The sequence below is a fragment of the Crassostrea angulata genome, chromosome 5, assembly GCF_025612915.1.
Source record: "Crassostrea angulata isolate pt1a10 chromosome 5, ASM2561291v2, whole genome shotgun sequence".
NCBI lineage: Eukaryota > Metazoa > Mollusca > Bivalvia > Ostreida > Ostreidae > Magallana > Magallana angulata.
In genome coordinates, this window is record NC_069115.1 from 9,425,105 (window position 1) to 9,450,239 (window position 25,135).

General features: G+C 32.3%; 2 protein-coding genes across 3 annotated transcripts; one reads left to right on the forward strand and one right to left on the reverse strand.

The window, feature by feature from the left end:
* The first annotated feature begins 6,000 nt into the window (after positions 1-6,000).
* Positions 6,001-12,729, forward strand: LOC128186157 (uncharacterized). The gene is made up of 5 exons (XM_052855901.1): positions 6,001-6,438; positions 9,538-9,675; positions 10,567-10,690; positions 11,271-11,456; positions 12,351-12,729. The coding sequence occupies exons 1-5, from the start codon at positions 6,047-6,049 to the stop codon at positions 12,579-12,581; spliced, it is 1,071 nt and encodes a 356-aa protein (XP_052711861.1). The 5' UTR covers positions 6,001-6,046; the 3' UTR covers positions 12,582-12,729.
* Positions 12,730-13,031: 302 nt separating this feature from the next.
* On the reverse strand, positions 13,032-24,888 carry LOC128186158 (uncharacterized). Of its 2 annotated transcripts, none has more exons than XM_052855903.1 (6): positions 24,793-24,888; positions 16,806-16,915; positions 16,185-16,422; positions 15,982-16,098; positions 15,432-15,498; positions 13,032-15,116 (listed from the first exon to the last, which is right to left on the reverse strand). In XM_052855903.1, exons 2-6 carry the CDS (start codon positions 16,869-16,871, stop codon positions 15,053-15,055), a joined length of 552 nt encoding a protein of 183 aa, XP_052711863.1. In that variant the 5' UTR covers positions 16,872-16,915; positions 24,793-24,888; the 3' UTR covers positions 13,032-15,052. The 2 variants fall into 2 exon arrangements, with proteins under 2 accessions (XP_052711863.1, XP_052711862.1); XM_052855902.1 differs by lacking the exon at positions 24,793-24,888 and adding an exon at positions 21,962-22,005.
* Positions 24,889-25,135: the final 247 nt, after the last annotated feature.

Here is a 25,135-nt window from a genome sequence, read left to right on the forward strand (position 1 = left end):
TTACTCTCGTCGATTGGTCGTTTCGCATTATATTATTGCAACTGCGTTACGCCTGATTAAAAGAACCGATTCCCCGGACTTCCCGAACTGAAGCACGACTAAAGCGCAACAGAGGCAAATGCCATGCCCTGCATTATATATATTTACACCATATTTTTTGCTTTGATGTCAGAGTTAAGAGAACTAGGTCCTGGGCGATAAAAGTTTGAGGAGCCTATTTTTAATCTCAGTCTCATTTTTCATGCACTTTATGCATGATTATGTTTCTCTTGTTAAGGCTGCGTGGTCCGATTTTTTTTTTTGGTTATTACAGTAGCAAATAATTATCCATACAAACCAATTATCTTAGAAAGTTAAAGATTGTCGCCCATTTACACCAGCAGAATCGATCTCCTTTCAAAGTTAAAAATATTCAAAGTGAATAATAATGATTTCTTAATGAACATACAAAAAAATCCTCATAAAGATGTTTAGGACAGGGAACCATTTGGTTTCTTCCCCAAATATTTGGGTTTATTAAACCCGTACATGTATGTTATGCATCGATTATAAACAAAACAAAATTCAAAAATACACATGTAGTACTGAACAACATTTACACAGGTGTATTTTCTTATTTACTAAAACACTACCCATATTTAGATTCTATTTAAAGCGATGTCAAAGTCGTGTTAAAAATACATTCATCGCCGCCTCGACGTTAAGGGCGAATTTTAATGTAAGGCGAATTAACGCTAATATACCCTTTTAATGTCGTTTGTTTTGTTCAAAAAATGTACATCATATTTCATTAAAATATAGCTTAATTGACCGGGTAAACCACTGCAATGTATAATACCAAACACATACTTAGCATAACCATCGTTTAAAAGCGGGCACAAAAATTGAAATAAAACTAGATACGATCTCGTTACGAGTAACGAGTAGGTCTTCCGTTTAATTTTTTAAACGTTTCGATTAAAATATCAATGAAATTTCAGAATTCTCCCTCAACCACCTCCTTTTAGATAATGTATACGATTGTCAATATCCTTTAAAATGCTTAACAAAGAGTTTTGCTTTTTAACATACAGCACATTAAAGATTTAATATTTTAGTCCCCTAAAATCTCTAATTACGTCATCAATGGGTTTGGAAATGAGTTTTACAAACAGATATTGCTGCTATCAACAACTTTGCTTCTATAATGCATTACAAAATCTTAATCGTTTTTAAGGTATGAGTAATAGAGTTTAGGAGTCTAATGGCCCCTAATTTAAGGGGCAAGCCCCTTTTTCTTGATTTTATACGAAAGGTCTCATGAATACTAACATTTTTTGTTCTTACATCCATCTAAAATTGCTGATCACTTTTAAGATACAAATGATTGAATATTTTAGGGGCCAGCCCTCTACATCCTATATGGGGACAGAAATTCGTCTTTTGATAAGGGGAATCAATTTAAATCATTTTTTCAAATATTTTCTCTTCTATGATGTCTAACAAAATATGTATACTTCTCTAGTTATTTTTCGTCAAAGTTTAAGTAGTTTGGCCCCTAAAAATCCCTAATTACGTAATTAATGGGCGTGGCAATTATTTTTTCTAATAGATATTGGTACGATCAACAACTTTGCTTCTATAATGCATTATAAAATCTTAATCGTTTTTAAGTTACTTGTAATAGAGTTTACGAAGGCCTTGGCCCCTTATTTAAGGGGCCAGCCCCTTTTTCTTGATTTGTGTGAAAAGGTCTTAAGAATACAAATATTTTTTGTTCTTACACCCATCTAAAATTGTTGATCATTTTTGAGATACAAATGATTGAATATTTTAGGGGCCAGCCCTCTAGATCCTTAATGGGGACAGAAAGTTTTGATAAGTGGAATCAATTTAAATCATTTATTCAAACATTTTCTCTTCTATGATGTCTAACAAAATATGTATACTTCTCTAGTTATTTTTCGTCAAAGTTTAAGTACTTTGGCCCCTAAAAATCCCTAATTACGTAATAAAAGGGCGTGGCAATGATTTTTTCAAATAGATATTGGTACGATCAACAACTTTGCTTCTATAATGCATTACAAAATCTTTATCGTTTTTAAGTTATTCGTAATAGAGTTTATCACTGTCTTGGCCCCTAATTTAAGGGGCCAGCCCCTATTTCTTGATTTTGTTGAAAAGAACTTTTGATTATCTACCACTTTTGTTATATATGTCCTAACAAAATATCTACTCATAAAAAGATACAGATCAAAACGTATGAAAAATTTGATTCGAAATTCGTACCCAATTTTCGAGCCTAGGCGAGCTCATAGAAATGGCGCCACTGGCGCCAAAAAACTACATTGTGCACAATTTCAACCTATGGTCTACCTATCCTGAAAATTTCATATTCCTATCTCTGATAGTCTCTGAGTTTATGTCTGCACAAAATTAGTCGTAAAAACTTACAAAATCGGCCGTAAATCGGAACCGGAAGTGCCGATTTCAAATTTTAAAAAAACTTCTAGAATTATGACCACTGGCAATCATCTGAGAAAAAATGGTCGAAATCGGCCGAATAGTTTTCGAGAAATCGCGTGCACAAAATTCGTGGAAAAAAATAATAATAACTAGATACAATCTCGTTACGAGTAACGAGTAGGTCTTCCGTTCATTTTTTAAACGATACGATTAAAATATCAATGGAATTTCAGAACCCCCCCCCCCCCCCCCGAATCCACTCCCTGATAATGTTTACGATTGTCAATATCCTTTCAAATGCTTGACAAAGTGTTTTGCTTTTTCACATACAAAACATTGAAGATTTAAGAAGTTAGTCCCCTAAAATCCCTAATTATGTCATCAATGGGTGTTGCAACGAGTTTCATAAACTGACATTGTTACGATCAACAACTTTGTTTCTATAATCCATTACAAAATCTTAATCGTTTTTAAGAAATATGTAAAAGACTTTACGAGTGTCTTGGCCCCTAATGTAATGGTCCAGCCCCTTTTTCTTGAGTTCATTCAAAAGGTCTCACAAATTCTAACATAGTTTGTTCTTACACGTATCCAAAATTGTTGTTCATTTTTTAGACACAAATGATTGAATATTTTAGGGACCAGCCCTCTAGATCCTTAATGGGGACAGACCTTGGTGTTTTGATTGATGGAATCATCAACGCAAGCATTTTCTCTCCTACAAAGCTAAATAAAATATGTCTCCTTCTCTAGATATATTACGTCAAAGTTTAAGTACTTTGGCACCTAAAAATCCCTAATTACGTAATAAATGGGCGTGGCCATGATTTTTCCTGATAGTTATTGTTACGGTCAACAACTTTGCTTCTATAATGCATTACAACATCTGTATCGTTTTTAAGTTATTTGTATTAGAGTTTACAAGTGCCTTGGCCCCTAAATAAAGGGGCCAGGCCTTTTTCTTGAATTTGTTGAACTTTTGATTATCTACCACTTTTGTTATATATGTTTTAACAAAATATCAACTGATAAAAAGATACAGATCAAAACGTATGAAATTTTTTAATAAAAATTCGTACCCAATTTTCATGCCTAAGCGAGCTCCAAGAAATGGCACCACTGGCGTAAAACAAAATAATAGTGCACAACTTCAGACTATAGACTACCTATCCTGAAAATTTCAAACTCATATATCTGATAGTTTCTGAGATCAGCTCTGCACAAAATAGGTCGTAAAAAAACTACAAAATGGCCGATAAATCGGTACCGGAAGTGACGACAACAAAAATTTCAAAAACATATAAAATTCAGATCATGACTCATCATCTGTGAAAAAATGGCTGAAATCGGCCGAATAATTTTCGAGAAATCGCGTGCACAAAATTTGGAAAAAAAAAATAATAATAATAAGAAACAGTACGAAAACTATAAGGTCTTCCGTTGGAAACGGAAGACCTTAATAATAAGAAACAGTACGAAAACTATAAGGTCTTCCGTTGGAAACGGAAGACCTTAATTGGACCTTGCAGACAAAAGTGGGACTGGGATCAAAATTGAACTCGTCTAACCTTGATGGCCCGGAGACCGGAACTAGCTTACAGTTATAAAAAATTGAAATGCAGAAAATGTATAAACTATCTTGATTGATCCATAATAAACCCATCGAATCTCTAGACATATCTAATTTAAACCTTCAAGCTGCTCCCTCCTCATAGCTTTAGAGGTATCTCAATGATAAACTACCCAAAGATCTGTTCTCTGTTAATTTGTTGCTTTTCTCCAGAACTGTTGTCCCTAATTTCTTGTTCGGAACGAACGATAATTATGGTCTTATTGTCTCATACTTAAAAACATGTTCTTTTGTCTCAACTACAAAAGAGGTGCGCGACGGCCCTTGCATGTTGTTTCCATGGTAACCTTCACTTGTATGGAAAAATATTTATTCCTTATTAATCTGCTCTTACGATTCTTTTCACCATTCTTTATGTATAAAACACTGTGCCGGATGATTATGCCAGTGCCAAGGTGGCATTTTTACACCCGCTTAAGATGCAGTTTCGGAAAATTCTTGATATAAATACCAAATGATTGACCATTTTCTAGAGAGTATATATGTCCACTTTTGTTTTTAATGTGTTTCACCTGACAGGCGAGATGTTTACCTTTAAAAATTAATATTCCATAGGAAAATGATAATTACCATGAGAGAAACGATTTTCTTACAAGAAAATATTAAAAACTGAATTCTATAGGATTTTTTTAATTACTTTAGGAATTATATTTCCTATATAGGAAGAAGCTATTTCCTGTAGGAAATTGATTCAAACAGGTACAAGTATCTTTCCTATAGGAAATTAATATTTCCTATCGGATTTTATAAAATCCTATCGGAATTGAAATTCAAATAGGACATTCTTGTATTCTAATAGGAAATTTCAAATTTCCTTAAGGAATAATTATTGTTTTCCTATGAGAAAAATTATTATTTATCTGTAGGAATTTAGTTTTGAAAGGTAAATATCTCACCTGACAGGTGAGTTACAATGATAATTAACAAACTTAAGGTGGTTGTAAAATCAATATGCAATGATTTATCATATGGCATGTTTGAATTTTTCAATATGTGCAGTTTAGACGGATGCAAAAATGCCACCTTGGCACTGGCATAATTACCCGGCACAGCTAGTGTTATAATTGATTGGATGATTCAGACTGAGCTAATTATAGAGTTATATTTTATGTGTAGCATACTTGTAAAATGTTTTCTCAAATATATAGTATTTCAATACGGGCTATTCGAAAGTAGCAGATTTTTTTCTGAATGCTAGCAACTTGTACTTCTATTATAAGATTTCTCGTATACTCTGTCCCGAGTTTTTGCTTCCACCACTTTTTGCTTGATATTTCAATAATAGTAAATACCTTAGTGCTCATACTACGTTCATCCACTAATATGAAAAATGTCCAGATTATCTGTTTTGAAACGCCCCCTCTACCGCTTCAGGTTTCAATACACATCCAAAAATTAAGTCTACGGAGATTTTGCATTGCATCTGAGCCATTAATAAGCCCGGATGATAATGTTAAAAAATTGCGCGATGTATTCCGAGAGTATTCCGAATGAAGAAAAGATGTAAACATTCCCCATTATAAATCTCCGTAAGGAATCTGTTTTCGTTCCTGTGAATTTTTCTGAGTGGAAAGGGATAATTGTTCAATCAAAATATCTTGGAGATATTTTCTTTTAACAATTTCAACTGTATTTCTTTCACAGGTATGTGTAATTTTATTTAAAATCATCAAAAAGCGATGGAAGCAATAACTTTGGACAGACTATAATTTAATAATGCATATTGATTACGTACATTTTGCCTGACTTCATTGATTAATTATCATGTAATTGATTTTTTTTTTGCCTGGTGACATTAGAATTTTACATATAAATAAAAAAAACTAAACAAAAATTACTCTCAAATTAAATCTTTGTTGAATCATTTAAAATGTAATAATTTCCCTATACCTGGACCGAAAAGTCTGGGACCGAAAACTCGGAAGGTCGATTCTATCTGGTAACCTATTCAAGCGCACGAATATAAACAAGATGAGCAATCCGGAGAACGAAAAATGTTCGTCTTCTTCAGCAGAATCTGACATGTCTGATGTCTTGAAAAGAGGTTCATCAACTTTATGTGAAGAACATCTTCCTAAATACTCATCGGACTGGAATTGTCATTTAGTTAACAAGTTATGCGTTCGTTACAAACAAGAGGACATCATTAAAATCATCTGGTCAGAATGGCGCCTGTTTCATTTAGACGAGGATGATCGCTTGGAAGTTGAGAGGTGTGTGAATGCATGTGACTTGAAGTTGAATTACGAGTCCTTACAAGACATTGCCCCAAACACCACATCACCAATTGAAGAGTTTGCTAAGACGTGGGGGCCAACCCAACGACAGTTGAGGCTCATCCAAGCGGAACCCCTGCTGGATAAGTATGTTTTTAATGTCCATTATTCCTTTTATAAAAGATATATGTTCAAAGCATGTCGAAATGGTCAATGAATGAATGTTCAAACAAAAGCTACACTTATACTTTTCATGTGGGCAAACAAAATTTTCCTCAAAGAGGTTGTTGTTGGCTTCCAAGTACATTCAGTCCCTGTGAAATAATCTACTTTGCTATTTGAACGGTGAGTGAATGGTGAGCACAGGCTAAACGGACTTCAGTGTGCACTTATGAACGGTGATTCAGAACTGTAAGTGCTATGTGAAGGCAAGATGAAAAATTTACTCAAGTTATGATTTATTCTTACATTAATTGTGTTTAATATATATAAGTTATCAGGAAAAAATAACAAATAAATTGCATGTAATACATACAGTCATAAGCCTAAATTCATAATTTTATCTGACTGAACAATAAGTGAACACTGAACGAAGGATGAGCGCAAGATGAACGCACAATGAGCGAATGGTGAGCACTTTGTAAACAGTGGGCATAAATGGAGGAATTGGAGGGCGCAAATGAATGCACAGTTAACGCATTGTGAGCTTACTGAATGCATTGAACATGCATGGTGAACATGGTGAGATCACGGAAAATTGGGAAAGTAGAAAATATCAGGGACTGACTATTCCATAGGAATGGAAGGGGGGGGGGGGGGGGGAGGGTGGGGGCTCTAACTATATTGGAGAATCATAAAAACTCAAAGAAATTCACTGGTATTTGATGTTGATTTTCTTTATATATTTTTTTTTAAAGTATACAATATTGAGATTCTGATACTCAAACTGGTTTGCGAATCTTGGTCTGATTTGTCATTATTTCTACGCAATAACCTATTAAATTTGAAACCGTGACCTACAACTGGAACTGACAGGTGAACTCCTGCCAGGGGAAAAAACCTGGGGATACTCTTTTGTGGTAAAGATCATCTAAAGTGGTAATTAAGGTAAATGTGGCAGGGAGACTGAATCATTGTCTGGGCCAGAATTTATTTGGGAAATTTAGTAGAGCACCTGGGTAGAGATTCAGGGAGTGCAGATTCTGACAGTGGTCAGGTCTGGTTTAACATTAATTCTTCCAAAGATCATAATTATGATTAACAAATTTAGAAATTAAAAAAGTTCAATGCATTTCATATTTGCTCTTATAGTTAAATCAGCCTTGCAGCTTTTGGAGTAATAAGCAGGGCTCCGACTTGTTGCATAAATGTTATTATAACCCATTGTAAAAATCAAAGTATCCTATAAGTTGTTTCGGGGGCCATGTTATTATATGTAGTTATATCCAGGTCCAATCAAGGGTGTACAAGCTAGCTAGATTTACCCCGGGTTGTATTCCCTGTACACCCTTGATTGGCCCTGGATAGTGAATTTATTTTCTTTGTAAACATCATCATGATAAACCTGCTTCCTATGTCCAATGAAGGGTTATTACAATTTCCAAATATACATTGTATCCCATTTACACATTTGATGCATTTTGATTTCACATTGCATTGTACCGTTGTCACGTTATTTTCCTCCGGCTCAGGTCAGATGTACGGAATTCTACAACTGGCTAATTAGCCAATCAAATCTTGTGTTATAAGCTACATAGGAAATAAATATACAAACACCAGCTTATACATGTACACAATAAGTAACAGGGGAAGGCTGATACATGTACAGATGTAACTCCTTTAGTGTTATGTTGTGTGGCATGTATGCCATCAGACACCAGGGACCAATATTCTCACTTGCTCCAAAAGCCATGTTAAATGTATATCGTGTATGGAAAGATGGGATGTATGAATCATTTACAACACTGGCCCTTTGGCCCATATGATGACTCTATAGGCCAACAAAGAGACCAATATTTTTGCCATAGATTTGTACATATAGAAAAGGATATTTCTTTTTCTAAGAAATTGTCTACCAAGTTCAAGTTCAAGTTCAGTTTATTCACTCAGACCAAATAATTTGGTACAAGAGGAACATATATATAATACATACAAATACAAATCGTCAGAGGTACAGACAAACAGGTACATTTTCATACAGGGAAAAAATATAAATAAAAAAAAGAACAGACTATAGAATCACTACTTATGTTAGATTTTAGTATAAAGGATCATAATAGGAAAACAACTAAGAGGAGCAGACAGCATCAGAAATTTTTGAAATAAATACACATAATTTTCTTAGCGATTTACAATTGCAATTAGTCATGAGTTCAGAAAACTTAAAAAAATTTGGTCTTTTCCAATATTTTGTGTCTATGTATTTTTTCCTTATTTCTTCTAGTGCCGAACATTCTAAAATATAATGGAATTCATCTCCAATGAGACCTTTATTACACAAAAGACATAACCTCTCATTCAAAGGAATGTTATACCATCTGCCTGTCTCTACAGGAAAACGATGGTTTGATGTACGAAATTTAATGAATTTTTTTCTTAGTTTTACAGGTAAAATATCAAGATACTTCTCAAAGCCAAAATATGGTTTTAAAATTTTATACACTTGACCTCTGGAAGAACAATTTATATCATTTGACCATATTTGCATAAATTGGTCTTTTAATCTTTGATTTACAGTAGCAGATAACCATTCTATATTGACAAAATTATGGTTCTGCCAGACATATTGTAGCCCGCACATGTTCAAAATTCTTTGAATACAATCAATCCATGGGCTTTTACAATCGCTATTAAAATGTTGTGAAAATAAATATCTGTACACTGTATATACAATTTTATTCTCGGGGCTTATTAGCATTTTACCAGACTACCAGACATGCAGCTTGTGTCATTATTCAATTTACATCAATTAAATCTATTGTATCAACAAAGAAACAAAATTTACAAAATCATTCATAAATGAAACTTCCTTTAATAACTTTCTTTTTTTTGCATTTGTGTTGATTAAATATGTGCCTATATACAAGATATATTAATCCCATTAATAACCTAATGAACTTAATTTAATTACCCCAGACCTGTTAGACTAAGTATTTTTGAAAGGTTGTGTTTAGATGCTTTGTTGGTTACAACCCCCAATTAAGCATATAAGCATTCTTAATTAGAAAGTTTTCCTTTTCTTTACAGGTTTTTATTTAAACTGGATGAATTTAACTATTGTTTGGCACAAATAGTTGCAGAAAGCGAGCCCAACAAGGATATATCCGAGTGGAAATACCAGTGCTTGTTTGAGAAGTTGCTACATTTATTTGGTATTTATACTTGGTGAGTACTACTGAATTATATCAAATGTAAACCTGACCATCTTTTATTCGCAATAACATAATTTTGCTTTAACTAAAGATAATTGAAATATTTGCAAAGTCCAGACCCTCACAAAACTTTCGAATTAGAACATTTCTCACACAGGAATACAAGTTGGTTTACAGGGATTCATTTTTGAGGACCACACATGATTTGTTAGACCTGAATACACAAATACAAATGTATTGATCAAAACTAAAAGTGGAGAGATATTTCATACGTTTGAATCTGCAGACACCTTCATGGACGTCCAACAAGTCATATGTTGCCCATCTCTTGAGATCAAATGAATTTAATGAGCTGTGACATAGTAGTCAGACATTTTATATATGCATATACTGAACCAGTATTAAGTTGGCCAACATCAAACTAATATAAGATAAGTTGAACTTTTTGTTGGTACATGTAAGAGCAGTTACTACATATACACATATACACGTACATTAATTATAATATATATATATATTATATATAGGGTGTAACAACAACTTTTAAGGTACATGAATCAACAGTACTATTGTATTTCACGTATCAGTTTAGTGCCCTAATCCTGTGCTGAACACAGGCTTACAGTAATATTTTTAATATTTGCAAACTTTTATTTCCTGTGAATTTCCCTCAGTGGTTCTGTTATGAGGTAGTTGATCTGGAACTTTTGTGACTGTCATTACACTTATCACAATAAATATAGATTCTGTGTGCAACATTGAATATGTTCACCCCCTTTGGATAAATACATTGCCCCCTGCCTTTTGTCTGGCAGAGGGCAGCCCAATCTTCATTTGTATAAGACAAAGAGAAACAAGTATTGATGTTAAGTAAATGGGTTTTCTTTTGTTAATTTATTCACAGGTCACCTCCATTTATAAGCACCAAGAAATCCCAAATCATGGGTAGAACCATGACCTCCAAGGCTGACCTGCTCTGTTGTAGTTCTGATCCAGCAGTTCAGAGGCCAATTCTCTGTGTCTGTGAGGTATGAACATGATAGGAAGAACATTCTTATATGATTTTAGATTTGTTATTCATGTACAATATTTTTCTCTCACGAGTCTGAATGTTATAGTGGTAGTTTAATATTATATGAATTTAGGCTCTTGGACATAATCACATTATGATATTACATGTATTTTAATTCTAATTCTTGTGACTGTTAATGTTATTGATAATTTGAAATTATTTAATGCTGTGGGGATTATTTCTTGTTGATTGTCTTTTTGTGTAATATTAACAATTACATAATGAATACTGTAAAATCATTAGCATTCATGGGGGCTTAATTTTCTTGGTATTTATGGGTTGCCTTCCCAAACGAATTTACATTCTTGATGAAGAGTTGTCTTTCTTACTATAACTGAATCTGGTTGCATCCATGAAATAACATCTCCATAATATATTGGCCCTCTTGCATGTAGATGACTGCCCAGTACATTCACAGTACATTGTTTTAAATGTAGATGGAATGTTGTGGTTATGGGGAATTGTCATAAATGCCACCGAGATTTTAAGCAATTGTGCAGTAACAAAATGTATGATGCTTAATTTAACTGTTCCAGGTAAAGAAAACATTGCCTGAAAAAGTTTGTCAACCACCAGCAAAGAAACTTAGGAACAGTTCGTCTTTGGATACAGGAAATGTTGACAACAGTTCATGGTCTCAGCATATTGGAGACTTATTTGTATACCTTGACAAGTCATCAGTAAATGAGGGAATACTTGGGATATCTGTCAAAAAGACATGGGTAAGAAAAATGATTGATTTTAGTTTATTTACCATAAATCGCATGAAACAAAAGTATGAGGCACTGTTAAGTGATTTATTTAATGAAGTTTGGAAAGGGCCAGTATTTGATTAGTTTGTCTCTCTGTCTAACCATACAAATATATGTTTCTGAGTCACCAATGAAATTCAAATTATATGAATAAATCGCATCTGCGCAAGTGATTAATGACATTAGATTGTAGATATTTTAAAGAGAAATCTTTTATTATGTCATGTACTTTTAAGTCATTGCTTTGGTTTAAATTAGATATTTCTTTTAATAAAGATACTATTAAATATTTTGCCAAATCATCAAAATAAAGCACATTTTTCTAATTGAAAGTGAAATACATAAAATTGGGGCAAATCCATTGCTTTCCCAAGCATGATCAATTCACATTTGTACTTATATTCTCTACTAATTTTACGTAAAACATTGAATTGAATTGGTCTTTCACCTGGGCCAAGCTGTTTTTTACATGCATTATTACATGTATTTCTTATTTCAGTTGTTTACATGCACTTGTAACAGGAAGAGTCTCCAAACCACTAATTAATAAATACTCTTTTACCTCAAGCAAAGCTTTAAATCTGTTGATTACTTGGTGCTGATTGTTAATATGCATGAATTCTATGCATATTAACAATAAATTCAGTGAACATATATCGTCAAATGTACATGTATAGGTGAAAATAATATATAAAACATAAAAATGCACTTCTGAACTACATGTTCTTTGAACTTGGAATAATTATTTGAGATATCCTTAAAGACATTATAACTTATGATAACAATAAGTTTTAATGTTGTGAGGTCTGATTTTATCAAACAAAAACTGTTTTTTCTTGTAATTTGTTCTTGTTATCTTTACAGGTACAAATAACTTTCCTAAAAGTTAAAGATCCATGCCTGGAGAAAATTCGTAATATGCCTGTCAATAGTCCACGATCTGTGAAACTAGATGATAATGAATATCCCATATTCTATTACAGTGGATGTCAAAATTTTCTTAAACAAAGTGATCGCAAAATTCTATTTAAAGCACTTCTTACTATTAGCCTGATGCAGAAAAGATTTGAAGCTGGGAGATTTGCAACTAGATAGTATCTTTATATGAATAAAAATGTACTAGCAATTCCCTAACCCTTGATCCCATGTCACTGAATGAAAGTTGGAAATCAATCTAGATAGGTAACAGTGCATGTGATATCAAAATAACTAAACTATCGTGTACTTAAAATTATAGTTTTCAAATATAACAATGTGTTGATACATTGTTGTCGAATTGTTACTGTACATGGGGATAATTTGTCCCTGGCCTATTTTATTTTCAACCCTTTTGCTCCTGGTGAGTTTACGACTGGAAGAATTTAAAACAATTTTCATATCATAACTATGTTATTTAGAATCACACACACCTGATGTTATAAATTTGTCTTTTAATGGTACTGTAACGTGCTAACGCTAGGCCTACATTTTGGTTTAATTTGTTCTTCTGACACCAGGTACTTTTACTGGCAAGTACCAAACCCAAATATAAGTAAATAAAATAAAGAGTCTGCTGTAAGCTTCACCATTTATTGATACACAAACTATTTCATACAAGACAGAAAATAAATAAATAGATAGCCTCCTCAAAACAACATTAGTTTGACCCGGAAGTAGAGGTCAACTTCGGAACAGAAAAACAGAAATGCGTAAATGTGCAAGAAAAACAAGTGAAATACTCAATAAAGAGGAACTACAGAAGCAGGAGGATAAAGATACAAATAGATAATGATATTACAATCCCGTAAGTACATAAATAGCCTTTTAAAAACAAACACGTAGGCTGTAAACGTATAACATAATATAATTTCGAATTTCCTCTGTTCTGTAAACACGGTAACAATTTATAACAATAATGCATAAATAACAAGTGATTTTCTACCAACCCTAAATATAGGATTCAACTCTTCCAGATCACGTGTATTTAATCTAATTATAATCATTTTATAAACATTATTCACATAAATTCACATGACAAAAGATACAGGGGGAGGGGAAGTGTCAAAACACATATTCAAAGATAAGAACCAAAACTCTACAGTACCCTTAAGACATTTATCGCATATCTAAGTCAGTATATGCAGAAGGAGGGAGGATTTTTGATAAAGACAGGTGTAATGCACCGTTTTGGTTGAATAGGTTTTAAGCTTAGGTGTTCAGCACCGATCAGATGACGAAGAAGATCGCAAAATAATTTAACCGATGAGTTCTACGAAAAAAATTTACTTGATGTGACAGTTTGAAATAAATTCAAGATGGGGGCGATCGGTACCTTCTGCTGCTAACACAGGAATGACACCAGCTCTCAGCTTCTCTCACTTATATTCACGTGGGAGAGCCCACTGGAAAGGGGTGTCGGGTTTTTCATAATCAACATTAATTTGTATTAATCATAACGTTAACACATTGTGCGAGGTGGTCCGAGTACTCCCCCATTTTGAATCTCCGTTCGACGATTGTTTAGGTTCAAGTGAAATTCTCCGATGATGTTCTCTCGGCATTAATTAAGAAAATCTTTGATTTGTTCTCCTTTCATAGATTTGAATGTTCATTGATAGGTATGTTTATTTTAATCAAAAATCGCCACAAAAGGACGGAAGAAATAACTTAGAACGGACTATTGTGGAAAACGCGCTCCATGAATTAATTAATAGCTACAGACCCTTGTGCGAGCAATTCAGCATGTGTTCTGTTAATGAGAAATTACTTATTTATACAGGAACTGAATTTTTTCAATGATATCAAGAGGTATAAAGATATGTTAGTTTAAATAAGTGTAAAATGTACTTAATTAAGTAACCATCGTTGCCAAACATGGGTTTATATGTTTCTATCTAATCGATTTTTTAATGTGTTCGTTGGAACTTGTTTGGAGATTTAACGGTGGCAAAAACGGTTCAGGAAAAGTTATGTAAATTTTCTTACGACTGCTTTAGAAAACAGTAAAAAATAACAATATAATAATTTGAAAAATAATTGTAAAATGAAAACATTCAAATTAATTTAAATGAAACATTGACAACTTTAAAACACATATTGTTGATATCATTTTGGAGTTTTAATAATAAAATGACTGTATAGATAGATAATAAAAATATTCTTTCGGAAGCTTTGAGCTTGATGTCATTACAAAAACACTATGTGTCTAAATTGTAACTATGAAAAATGTTTAATTAATATCATGCGTGCAAACTTTCTTTAAATGATGATTTATTGTACAATGCATTATTCAAATACTTCTTTTTATTTCTTAATGCGAGTTTTTCTTCAATTTGTTTTTCCCAGTAACAAAAATAAAATATTTCTCAAGAATCAAAGGAAAATACACATTTTTCGTAAAAAAAGAGATTTGAGATTTGGTGCACCCATTAAAATGCCTACTACATATACATATATGTATTGATAAGTCTAACTTTTTTTAACTTCAAATTGCAAATTATCCAATTGCGTACATTTATATTTTATTTATACTGATTAGGAAATACCGAAAAGCTCATTAGTTAATTCACAAATGTATTTTATTTTGGTCATACATGAATGAGTATTCCAAAAATGATCGTCACAAAAATTACAGTTGTATTTCCGATCCGTCTGCAAATAAAAAAGATAATGCATTCTTTTACAGTACTTAGTGCTAATGAGTATACACGTTCATTACATTGTTGATACTATCCGAAACTAAACTACTTCAAGACAAATTTGTTTGCTGTGTCATGATAATGTAACCAGTTAAAGGTATCATTATAATATTCAATATAAGCGTGTTTTAAACTTGAATAAAAATTAAGTCGAAGAAAAAATACATTTAATCAAGCTTATATTTAACAGTTAAAACATTCATTTCCAATGTTTGCAAATAATTAAAATAATTCTAAAAATATTGTTTATATGCATTTGGGTTTTTACCTTGCCGATGAAGACGCCGTCATCGTAGTCTGATGATTTCTTTTTGCTAAAGCATAGCATGTGGGATCTAGTATAATATAGAATAAAGAAACAAATGGATATGAATCAAAAGTAAAAATAAATTGTTCTATTATTTGTGAATATCGCAACATTTTAAAAGCAGTTGGGAGTTGAATATTTCACAGCATTTTGATATTTACTTAAGGAGGCTGGATAGTTAACAAATTAACTATCAAAGCTACCTTAAAATGTTACGTATGCTAATTTTGGCCATCAGCTATTTGTTAAAAAAGAATAAATGTTATGACTAGTATTTAAGGATTGAAATTTGAATATGTTTCTTCAACATTTTTTACGGAGTACCCATCTAAAGGAGATGAATATTGCCTAGATAAGGCCACAGTCATCCAGCTTTCTTCATAATCATTACCATGTTCTGTACTGAAAGGGGATTTTAATTTAGACAAATAATCTCAAAATCAATAGTTGTTTAGTGTAACGTGTATTAAAGTTATATTTTAGTTCGTTAAAACAGATTTGAGTAAATTACATTTGTACGCCTCTGCTGAGTTGTAACTTTTCGGACATGGCGGATCATGGCTGGTACAGTTGTATGTATAGTTATCCTGTATTATTGCTCCCTTCAAGTTATACTCTGCACAAAAACCTTTAATGAAATAATATTAAGTCAAATAAGAAAATAACGGTTGACATTTGTTGGATATTATAACGCCTCTTATAAGACATTCTTACCCAAAATAGTACGATTGAATGCACAAACCTCTACGGTCGCATTCATCCAGCTATTCACAAGACAATGGTATTGGACAACAAAATTTGAATTTAAACCAGAAGAAATTGAACAGTTATGTTCAATAGATTGACAGTTCTTTTTCTCTGCTGCCTTAATCCAGGATGCAGCATCTGTAGGACAGTGATCAACCTTCTTCACAGAATTACGTGACAATTCACAGCGCGGCAACGTTGAAACCTGAGATATAGGTTAATATGAAATAATATAATATTTAGTTAACTGTAATTCAAATATATCTCATCAAGTTTATCTTGTTAAATTTGAAACCATTTTGAAAATTTATGCACTCCTTCGAAGGAGCAATTGTTTTTTAATAAAAGGTTTTAAGTTGTACAAGTTTCATATTAATCATTTTTTGTTTATTTGAAAAGTTGATAGTTCACAATTATGTGGATTTAATAAGTATCAATATTTTCTTGGTAAATTTTTTGAAAACTTTCTTGAAACTGTTTAAAACTCTGTAAGAAAAACATGGTACGGGTATTGTAAATTACAAATGAGTTTCAGCTTTTATTATGTTTGGTTTTTTTATTCTAAAATTAAATCATTACTAAATTTACCTTCTTCAAATATATGAGTATTGCAAACAAAATACACCATTTCCAAAAATCACTAAGGTTGTTCATATCTTCCCTTTATGCATATCTTTCGCAAACTATGATGCAGATACCTGAAAAAGCAAAACATACCTCATAATGTTACTTTTCAATTTTCAAGATTTTAATATAACATTAATATTTTCTGAATTGTGTATTAAGATTGGTTTAAAAAGAATCTAAATTAGGAAAATATTTGTAGATATTTATATTTAATATTGTTTTTTGAAAAATTAGATTTTCTTGATCCATCAGAACATGCATGTCTTTTGTTAGATGTAGGAGAAACCATGTTTCAAAATAAACAACAACAAAACCCCCCATAAAAACTGTTAGCCGGGCATTATTTTCGTTCTGATAAAAAAGAGACATGAATTGATAAGGGACTTGATATAAGTATTTTGTTTCTTTTTTTCGGATGGATGACTTATCAACTAACAGAAGATAACTTATTTCGTGCCATTCAAGTGTATTTCTGTGAGTTTAGCCGCAAACTATTTACAAAAAACACAGTAATGATGTATATTATCTAAAACAAACACAAAACAGCAAATAATAAACCTAGATATGCATGCAAAATAAATGATTAAGTAAATTATCGGTAATTTTCTCAGTCTGGATATCCCCCTCGATCACATAAGCATTGATGCAATTCCTGAAAACAACCTCACATTAGTTTTAACTACTTACTCTTGTCAATAATAAAGCCAATCAAAATCTTGGTATGAAATTAAGGACATGCATCACCTCTCAGAACTTATACAATGGTACAGCTTACTCCACTTATATTGAAATCGCCTATTTTGAAATTCCGCTTAATTTGAAATAGAAATAAATCCCCATTTTTTCCCTCTCATATTCTTTGCATTGATTTAACGGATATAATGAAATCGGCTATTTTGAAATATCGCTTATATTGAAGCCACTGATCTGTCCTCAAAGGTGATAATTAGTTGTTTTTATAACGGTTATATCGAAGTACTCTCTAGCGGCTGTCGTCACGGTTGGTGACTTTAATTATGCCAGACTGACCGGTTGATATACATTGGTGTGAATTAATTATTAGCTCTCATCATGTGTGTTTTATACTTCTATTAAAAAGTGAAATGTATTCACTGTTGAATTTTTTGTTTTTACGAACACGGATGTATTGAGGCTAGACGGAATATGGAAACCCCACAAAAAAGAAATACCTTATCTCCGGACGCTAAATACAAACTAGTTATGGCTATTGGTGAAAGAACAAAGCCTAAATTCGAACTAGCTAAGGATTTTGAGATTATCGCGTGTACACATACGATGGTATACAAGAAGCGTTCAGCAGTATTTGAAGCGTTGAGTCTGGTGATTTTTCTCTAAAACGTAAAAGAATGCGATCGGAGATTATGATGAACTTTAAGATAGTAACAAAATGAAACTTTCAGAACTTTCGGATATAATTTAAAACAAACTTTCAAGGACAAATGTTCCATGTAATCTGTTTATTGTAATAGATACATGATGACTAAATCATTTGTTCGGGTTTGGTTTTCTATGCTTACATCGGGATTGAACTTTCAAAAATGGCGGCTTCATGTCAGTCAATTTCGCTTATATTGAAATACGGATATATTGAAATAAATAATGCATGGTCCCCTGAATTTCAATGTAACCGTTGTAGGCTCTACATACATGTATGACATATTCAACTTAAGTTTATTACACAATTACACAAACTTCATAAATTATGCCAGAAACTGTGAATGTTTTGATCATCAAATTTCTCTGCAAAACATAGAGGCAACCTTTTTAAAAGGACTTATTTGTATTTTAAGATATCTAACATTGATTCAAATCATCATTTAACGTTAGGTTACAATATCTAAATATGAAAATTTCTGTAAAAGTTTAATAAGACGTTTTCTTTTCACGCAAACTTATTTCCCGTTTCCACTTGAGGGTAAAGTAACTGAGTTTTCTCTTTGAGCAACCAATTCAAATGAGTATGACAGAAATCCAGTGGGATCCAAACTAAATCACAATAACAAATTTATTTTATAATATTCTAAGCTGGGGTTTCCATCATCTGGTTTATTGTGCCAAAATATAATTTCCTCCTCAACATTTTTGAAAGCCAGTTATAATGGCAAAAATGATCACCGAGGGTAAAGTTTTAACAAAGATATTTTCAACGTATATGAAGCAACTAATGACCAAGAACTGGTGAGAAAGATAAAGACTGGTGATATACAGGGACATATTGTTAAACGTTGTTCATAAATTTCCGAAGTAGAATATTTTAGGAATATCTACACTGATTTAGCTGAAATATCGGGATTTAAACTTCCAAATATAAATAAATGAATATATATATATATATATATATATATATATATATATATATATATATATATATATATATATATATATATATATATATATATATATATATATATATATATATATATATTAGTGATGGGCCGATTATCGCCGACAATCGAAAGTCGGTCGCTAAATGTCTCTCGATGTCGATGATCGATTAAGATTTTCATAATCGATTATTTAAAAAAAATTAATGAAAACGTAAGTTACGAAAATTCTTCGTACGACTTGACTTTTTCCAAACATCAAAGGTGGCAGGGGATAGTTTTTCTGGTCGAGGAAATGTGAGGCAGATAGTGCTCATATATGAGATTTAATTTTTCAGTGGATTTTTAAATTTGCTAAAATTGGTTTGCATGCAGGGGACACATGGCCCCAACTCTTGAGAATTTTTAAACATTTCAGAATAAAACAAGTACAACTTACATATAGCACTATAAAGAACAGCCAGGGACGGTCTCAAAATTTTCTGAAAAATTGCCCTTGTTTCACATTTTCACGGGTCCAGAACCACGCTCCAGTCCCGAGCAACTGCCATAAACTACCATAGGATTTGTAGCTTAATGTATACCCATGCAAATAATCACCAATTGATGGGGGGTCAATCACCTTCTTTTCGAGTGACATTTCGTGTTCTGAACCCACCCTACTTTTCAAGCACAAAACCGAAAGTGAAAATTTTGGCCTCAGTTTCGCATTTTTATTCCATATCTGATGAAAAGTGCTACCAGTATTAAAGTGTCACATATCAAAGAAATTGACATGAGCTCCTCTATCCACAAAATGAATGCAATAAATATTCTACCAATTTATACCCCTCAAATAACCAGCCAAACCCCAGGTTCTCTCTTTATTTCAAAATTTTGACCGGGTCTTTCCTTCGAAACTATCCCCTGCCACCAAAACGAAAATAGGTTTTAAACAAAATGGCGGCGCGATGTGCAAGCCTCACGTACGAGGCAAATGCCACTAATCAAGATCCCAACAATAACATGACTCAGGAAATATTTCCATATCCAAATACAAACTATAAATCCACGGTGTGGAAGTTTTTTGGATTGTTGACTTGCTCATTTTCTTGAATAAAAACCTTGAAATGTACTGCTGAAACATTTAAGTGGTATGTCATGTGACTCGGCCAGTTGTAAACTTTATAGTCACGATGTTTAAATGTTAAATTGTTTTGGTTTAATAATTTTGAAATAGGATTTGAACTCTGAATTTCAAATTAATTTGTTATATTTTAAATTGTTTATGTTTATTGTTTGAAGATTTTGAATTTGTTCCTAACTTCTTAGTCACTATAAATGGTACAATTCCTAGTTTTCTTTTATTCTAACCAGGTGCAGTAAATTAGATTGTATGTGCATACATGTCATAATATATAAATTTAATTAACATATTTGATTTATTTGAAAAAATAGTTAATAATTTCAAACAACTGAAACAAGTTTATATTACTGTATATACAACGCAAGACGCAAGTTTTTGTTCAGAGTTTCATTCAATTAAACATAATTTGAAAATTTTCGATTATTTAATCGATTATACACTTTCGATTATTTCCGATATCAAACACTGGCGTAGGAAAACATAACAATAAAGAAATATCTAAATAGTTCATACCATTTAAAATCTTATTATAGTTAAGGTGTTTATGAAAAACAGTGCTTCAAAAAACATTACGTCGAATTATAATTTTTTTAACTACTACGAAAAAGGGAATTTTTTTTTTTACAATACTGTTCCAAAGAGCTGTTTTTCCAGATCCAAAACATGAGTGCAGAAAACAAAATCGGAGAGATATGACAGATAATTCATTTCCTTAATTTATGTAATAGCATTAAATTTTAGATAAATATAATGTTGCTAGAATATCTTACCTGTAAGCCCAGCGTATTATTAATAAACGATAGAACGTAATAAATATGAAAGTGTGGCAACTGCTAGGATTGAGTCTCGGTTGCTATCTTACTGAGAGCTATTTTTCTTTTTTAAGCCAATTAAAAGTGATAATAAAGTGAAAAAAATATAACATTGTAGTAAAACACTATTTTTTAGTTATCCAGTTTTTAAACAAGACAGGAGGTTCGCCATTTACTGTGCGTCTCGTAAATCTTATTTGTCATCTTTCATCACTCAATCTAACCTGAGGATTTATTTTTATATTTTTGAGTTTTATCCGAGTTTATAATCGTAATTATTTGTAATCGTACATCACAATTTGGTAGACTTTCATTTTTTGTTGTTTAAAAAAATAATTTATCATGTGAAAAATAAACATGTTCTACAATCAAAATTGTGACTTTAAATTGTTTTAAATAGCTATCCATACTTTACCTCTCCCCCTTAACAACCCCCCCCCCCCCCCCCACAAAAAAAAAAAAAAAAAAAAAAAAAAAAAAAAAACAAAGCAAAACAAAAACAAAACACACACAAAAAACCCACATCCCCACCCCCCCCCCCCCCCCAAAAAAAAAAAAAGAACCAAAAAAAAAAAAACAAAACAAAAAAAAAACAAACAAACAAAAAAAGAAAAAAAAACCCGAAAAAAAAACCACACACACAAAAACAAAACAAACAAGCAACCCCAAACCCCACTATTTTTCATTTCCATGATCAATACAACCGCAACAGATGCTATATATTATATGCTATCCGTGGTGTATCGAACCAAGCAGATATTCAACTAACGATTTGCCTAACGCTGCGACCTCAGGCATGATTGCATGCAGAGAATATCAAAAATTTCAAGTTACCTGAACGTTTATGTCTGAGTTGCCTTGTCTCACAAAACTGGAACTGAAATGTTTTACTATTTATATGAAATACCGAAAGTATACACTGTTTCGGTTTCAATTCAAAAAATCAGATAATCTAAAATAGTTTTGTTTCAGTTTCAATTCTGTTGATACATATATAAAAAGGTTTTGTACATGTGTACCGGTGCATTTGTCATTTGGACCTTTTAATGAATCAATGTCCTTAAGCATATAGTTACACATCTTTATATACGCCTCCATTTTTTAATGCATTTTGGATCTATTACTTTAGCTTGGATTTATCAGATATAATGTAAGCGACTTGCCTTTTTCATAGACGCAACGGAACATTCAGCTAATATTATTAATGAAGTTTATGTTGTACGTAACTATTATGTTATATTGCCTATCAAGGTATTTCGTTTGCTTCTTTCCGATTTGTCCCATATGAAATTAAATAAGAGTCTTTGGACCATACGGATATATTCTTAATCTGGTATACACAATATTGGTGCAATATAAACTAGTTTTGAAGTTGCTAATGTTTTGATTATACATGATTTACCAAACACTGTTAGTTTTCTACGTTTCAACGATTCAAATAACTTTTAAATGTCGTGATATGTTTTAATTCAATTTTATTGTAACGTTCTTCTTTATTATGTCCTATATATTTTTTGCTTCAACGCCATTAGTTTCATTATACATATTTATATCTTTAAGTCCCCCTAATAGAATACGTTCGGTCTTGATTTTGTTGATTTTTGATTCGGCATGATCGCAAAACTCGTTTATGATTTTTAAACTCAATTCTAGAGAATTCTTGTCTTTAAGAGCAAGTGTCAAGTCATCCAATTTTAACCAAACTTGGCATAAAGCATCCTAAGACTAAGGGGATTCAATGTTTTGAAAATTAAGGATCACGCCTCTAATACAAGGAGAGATAATTAGAAATAATTGAAAATTTTCGAGAATTTTTCAAACCACCTCTTCACAAAAACCGTAAGGTTAGGAAAGCTGAAAATTGTATAGTAGCATTGTAGCACAGTAGTGTATAATCACAGTTGTGAAAATCATGACCCCGGGGCATAGGTGAGGGCCAACATTTTTACATAGGAAAATAAAGAGTAAATCTTTAAAAATCTTCGTCTCAAGAACCATTTGGCAAGGAAAACTGAACCTTGTGTAGAAGCATCCTAAGGAAGTTTAAATTTAAAGTTGTTAAAATCATGACTCCCAAGGGTAGGGAGGGGCTACAATGGGTGGGTCAAATTTTTACATAGGGATATGTAGAGTAAATCTTAAAAACCAGAGTAAATCAGAAGCCATTAGGCCAGGAAAGCAAAGCTTAAACTTGTGTGTAATCATCCTTAGTTAGTGTGGATTCAAAGTTGCAAAAATCATGACCCTCAGGGATGGGGTGGGGTCACAATGGCGAGGGGTCGAAGTTTTACAAAGGACTATACAGAGTTAATTTTTAAGGAATCTTCTTCTAAAGAACCATTTTGCCAGGAAAAATGAAAATTGCGTAGAAGCATTGTCAGGTAGTCAAAATTCAAGTTTATTAAAATCATGATCACCAAGGGAAGGATGGGGTCACAACGGGGGTGGGGGACAATTTTTTTTCACAGGAATAGCTAAATATCTTTAAATCTTGTTCTAAAAAAACTGTACCTTTCGTCAAAGCAATTTTAGATAGTGTAGACCCAAATTTGTTCAATTAAAATCCTTAGGAGTAGGCTGGGGCCACATTGGGAATCCAGTTGTACAAAGGAAAACATCTTAAATATTAACAAAAACTGAAATGTTAATGCTTTTACTTATGGCCAAGTAATTTTACATATCGCTTATTCTTTAAAATTGTTAAAACGTTGGCCTCTGGACGATTTTTTGGCCTTACAAGGGGTTCAGAGTTTGATGAAGGTTTATATCCTTAATATAAACAATTGTTTATGGTCTTTTTAGGACTGCAGTGCTGAGTGTGATAAGACTATGAACATACCTTGTTCGAAAAGGGACCTGATTATAAATATAAGAATATCTAGAGGATTTGTTAAACACATAATCTACATGCATTATACCACAGTGTCCAGATATGTTGTATTATGACTCTATGAAGCTGATTTTATCATGCCTATTGTTGCTCAGATAAGCAATGCGGCCCATTGGCCTCTGGTGTTTTTTTTAAAAAATGATTTTGATAAGAAAAAATCGATACATATGTTAGCTTTTGTAGAAAAGAAGCCAATCTTTCGTTTTTGTTACATTGGGATTTACCACGTGTATTTATAGAAAAGCCGGAGATACATATCCAAATTAATTAGGTTTCATTTTCGCAAAAAAAAAAAGAAATTTTTTCTATATATTGATTCTAGGAACCATTTATCCAAATACAGTTCTGAATTTGGCATAATACATACACGTGTGCTCTGATAAAGTCTGTTAAAAACAAAATCATCTTTAAAGGGAAAAACCCATTCTATTTTTAATGCATTGTACTACGCACGATTACAAACATTTTTCCATGACGTGTATATTCCTAGAATATCTTCTAGATTACCTCAGATGTTTCACACTTCTATGCTCAGTTTTACAAACCTATCTGATATCGATTTTAACAACTAAGCAACAAATGTGAGATGATCTCACCATAGCTTTTTTATCTCATATAAATACGGACGTTGCTACAACAAAGAATATATATAGAAAACGAAACGTAAAGCGAAACGGAAAACGAAAATTTGAAGAAAAAAAAATGTAAAAAAAACCACCAATATTATTCATTCTACCTATAGTATATACATGAATTATCTTTTGAGAATTAGTACCTTCATCTTTTAAAAGTACTGTCAAGCTCAGAAAACAGCCTCGGATATGTTTTTCGATCTTGCCGGTGTAACGAAGAATTGTGATCCGGGTTGAAAATTGACCCGGGGGCCTGAATACAGCTAGCGACTCTCCTATCGATCGGTTACATGAGTCTCGTAATGCATCTAAATATAGAAAGGGACACAGTTATGAAGCAAACAACAAAAATAAGGTCAACGAGGTTCATCTTTATGAAATGAAAATGTACATATGAAAAAAAACATTTGGAAATGTTATTTGGAATTATCTTTGCGCGCTGCATGTGTCAGTTAGTGCATTACAAGAAGCCCTTTCATAACCTCC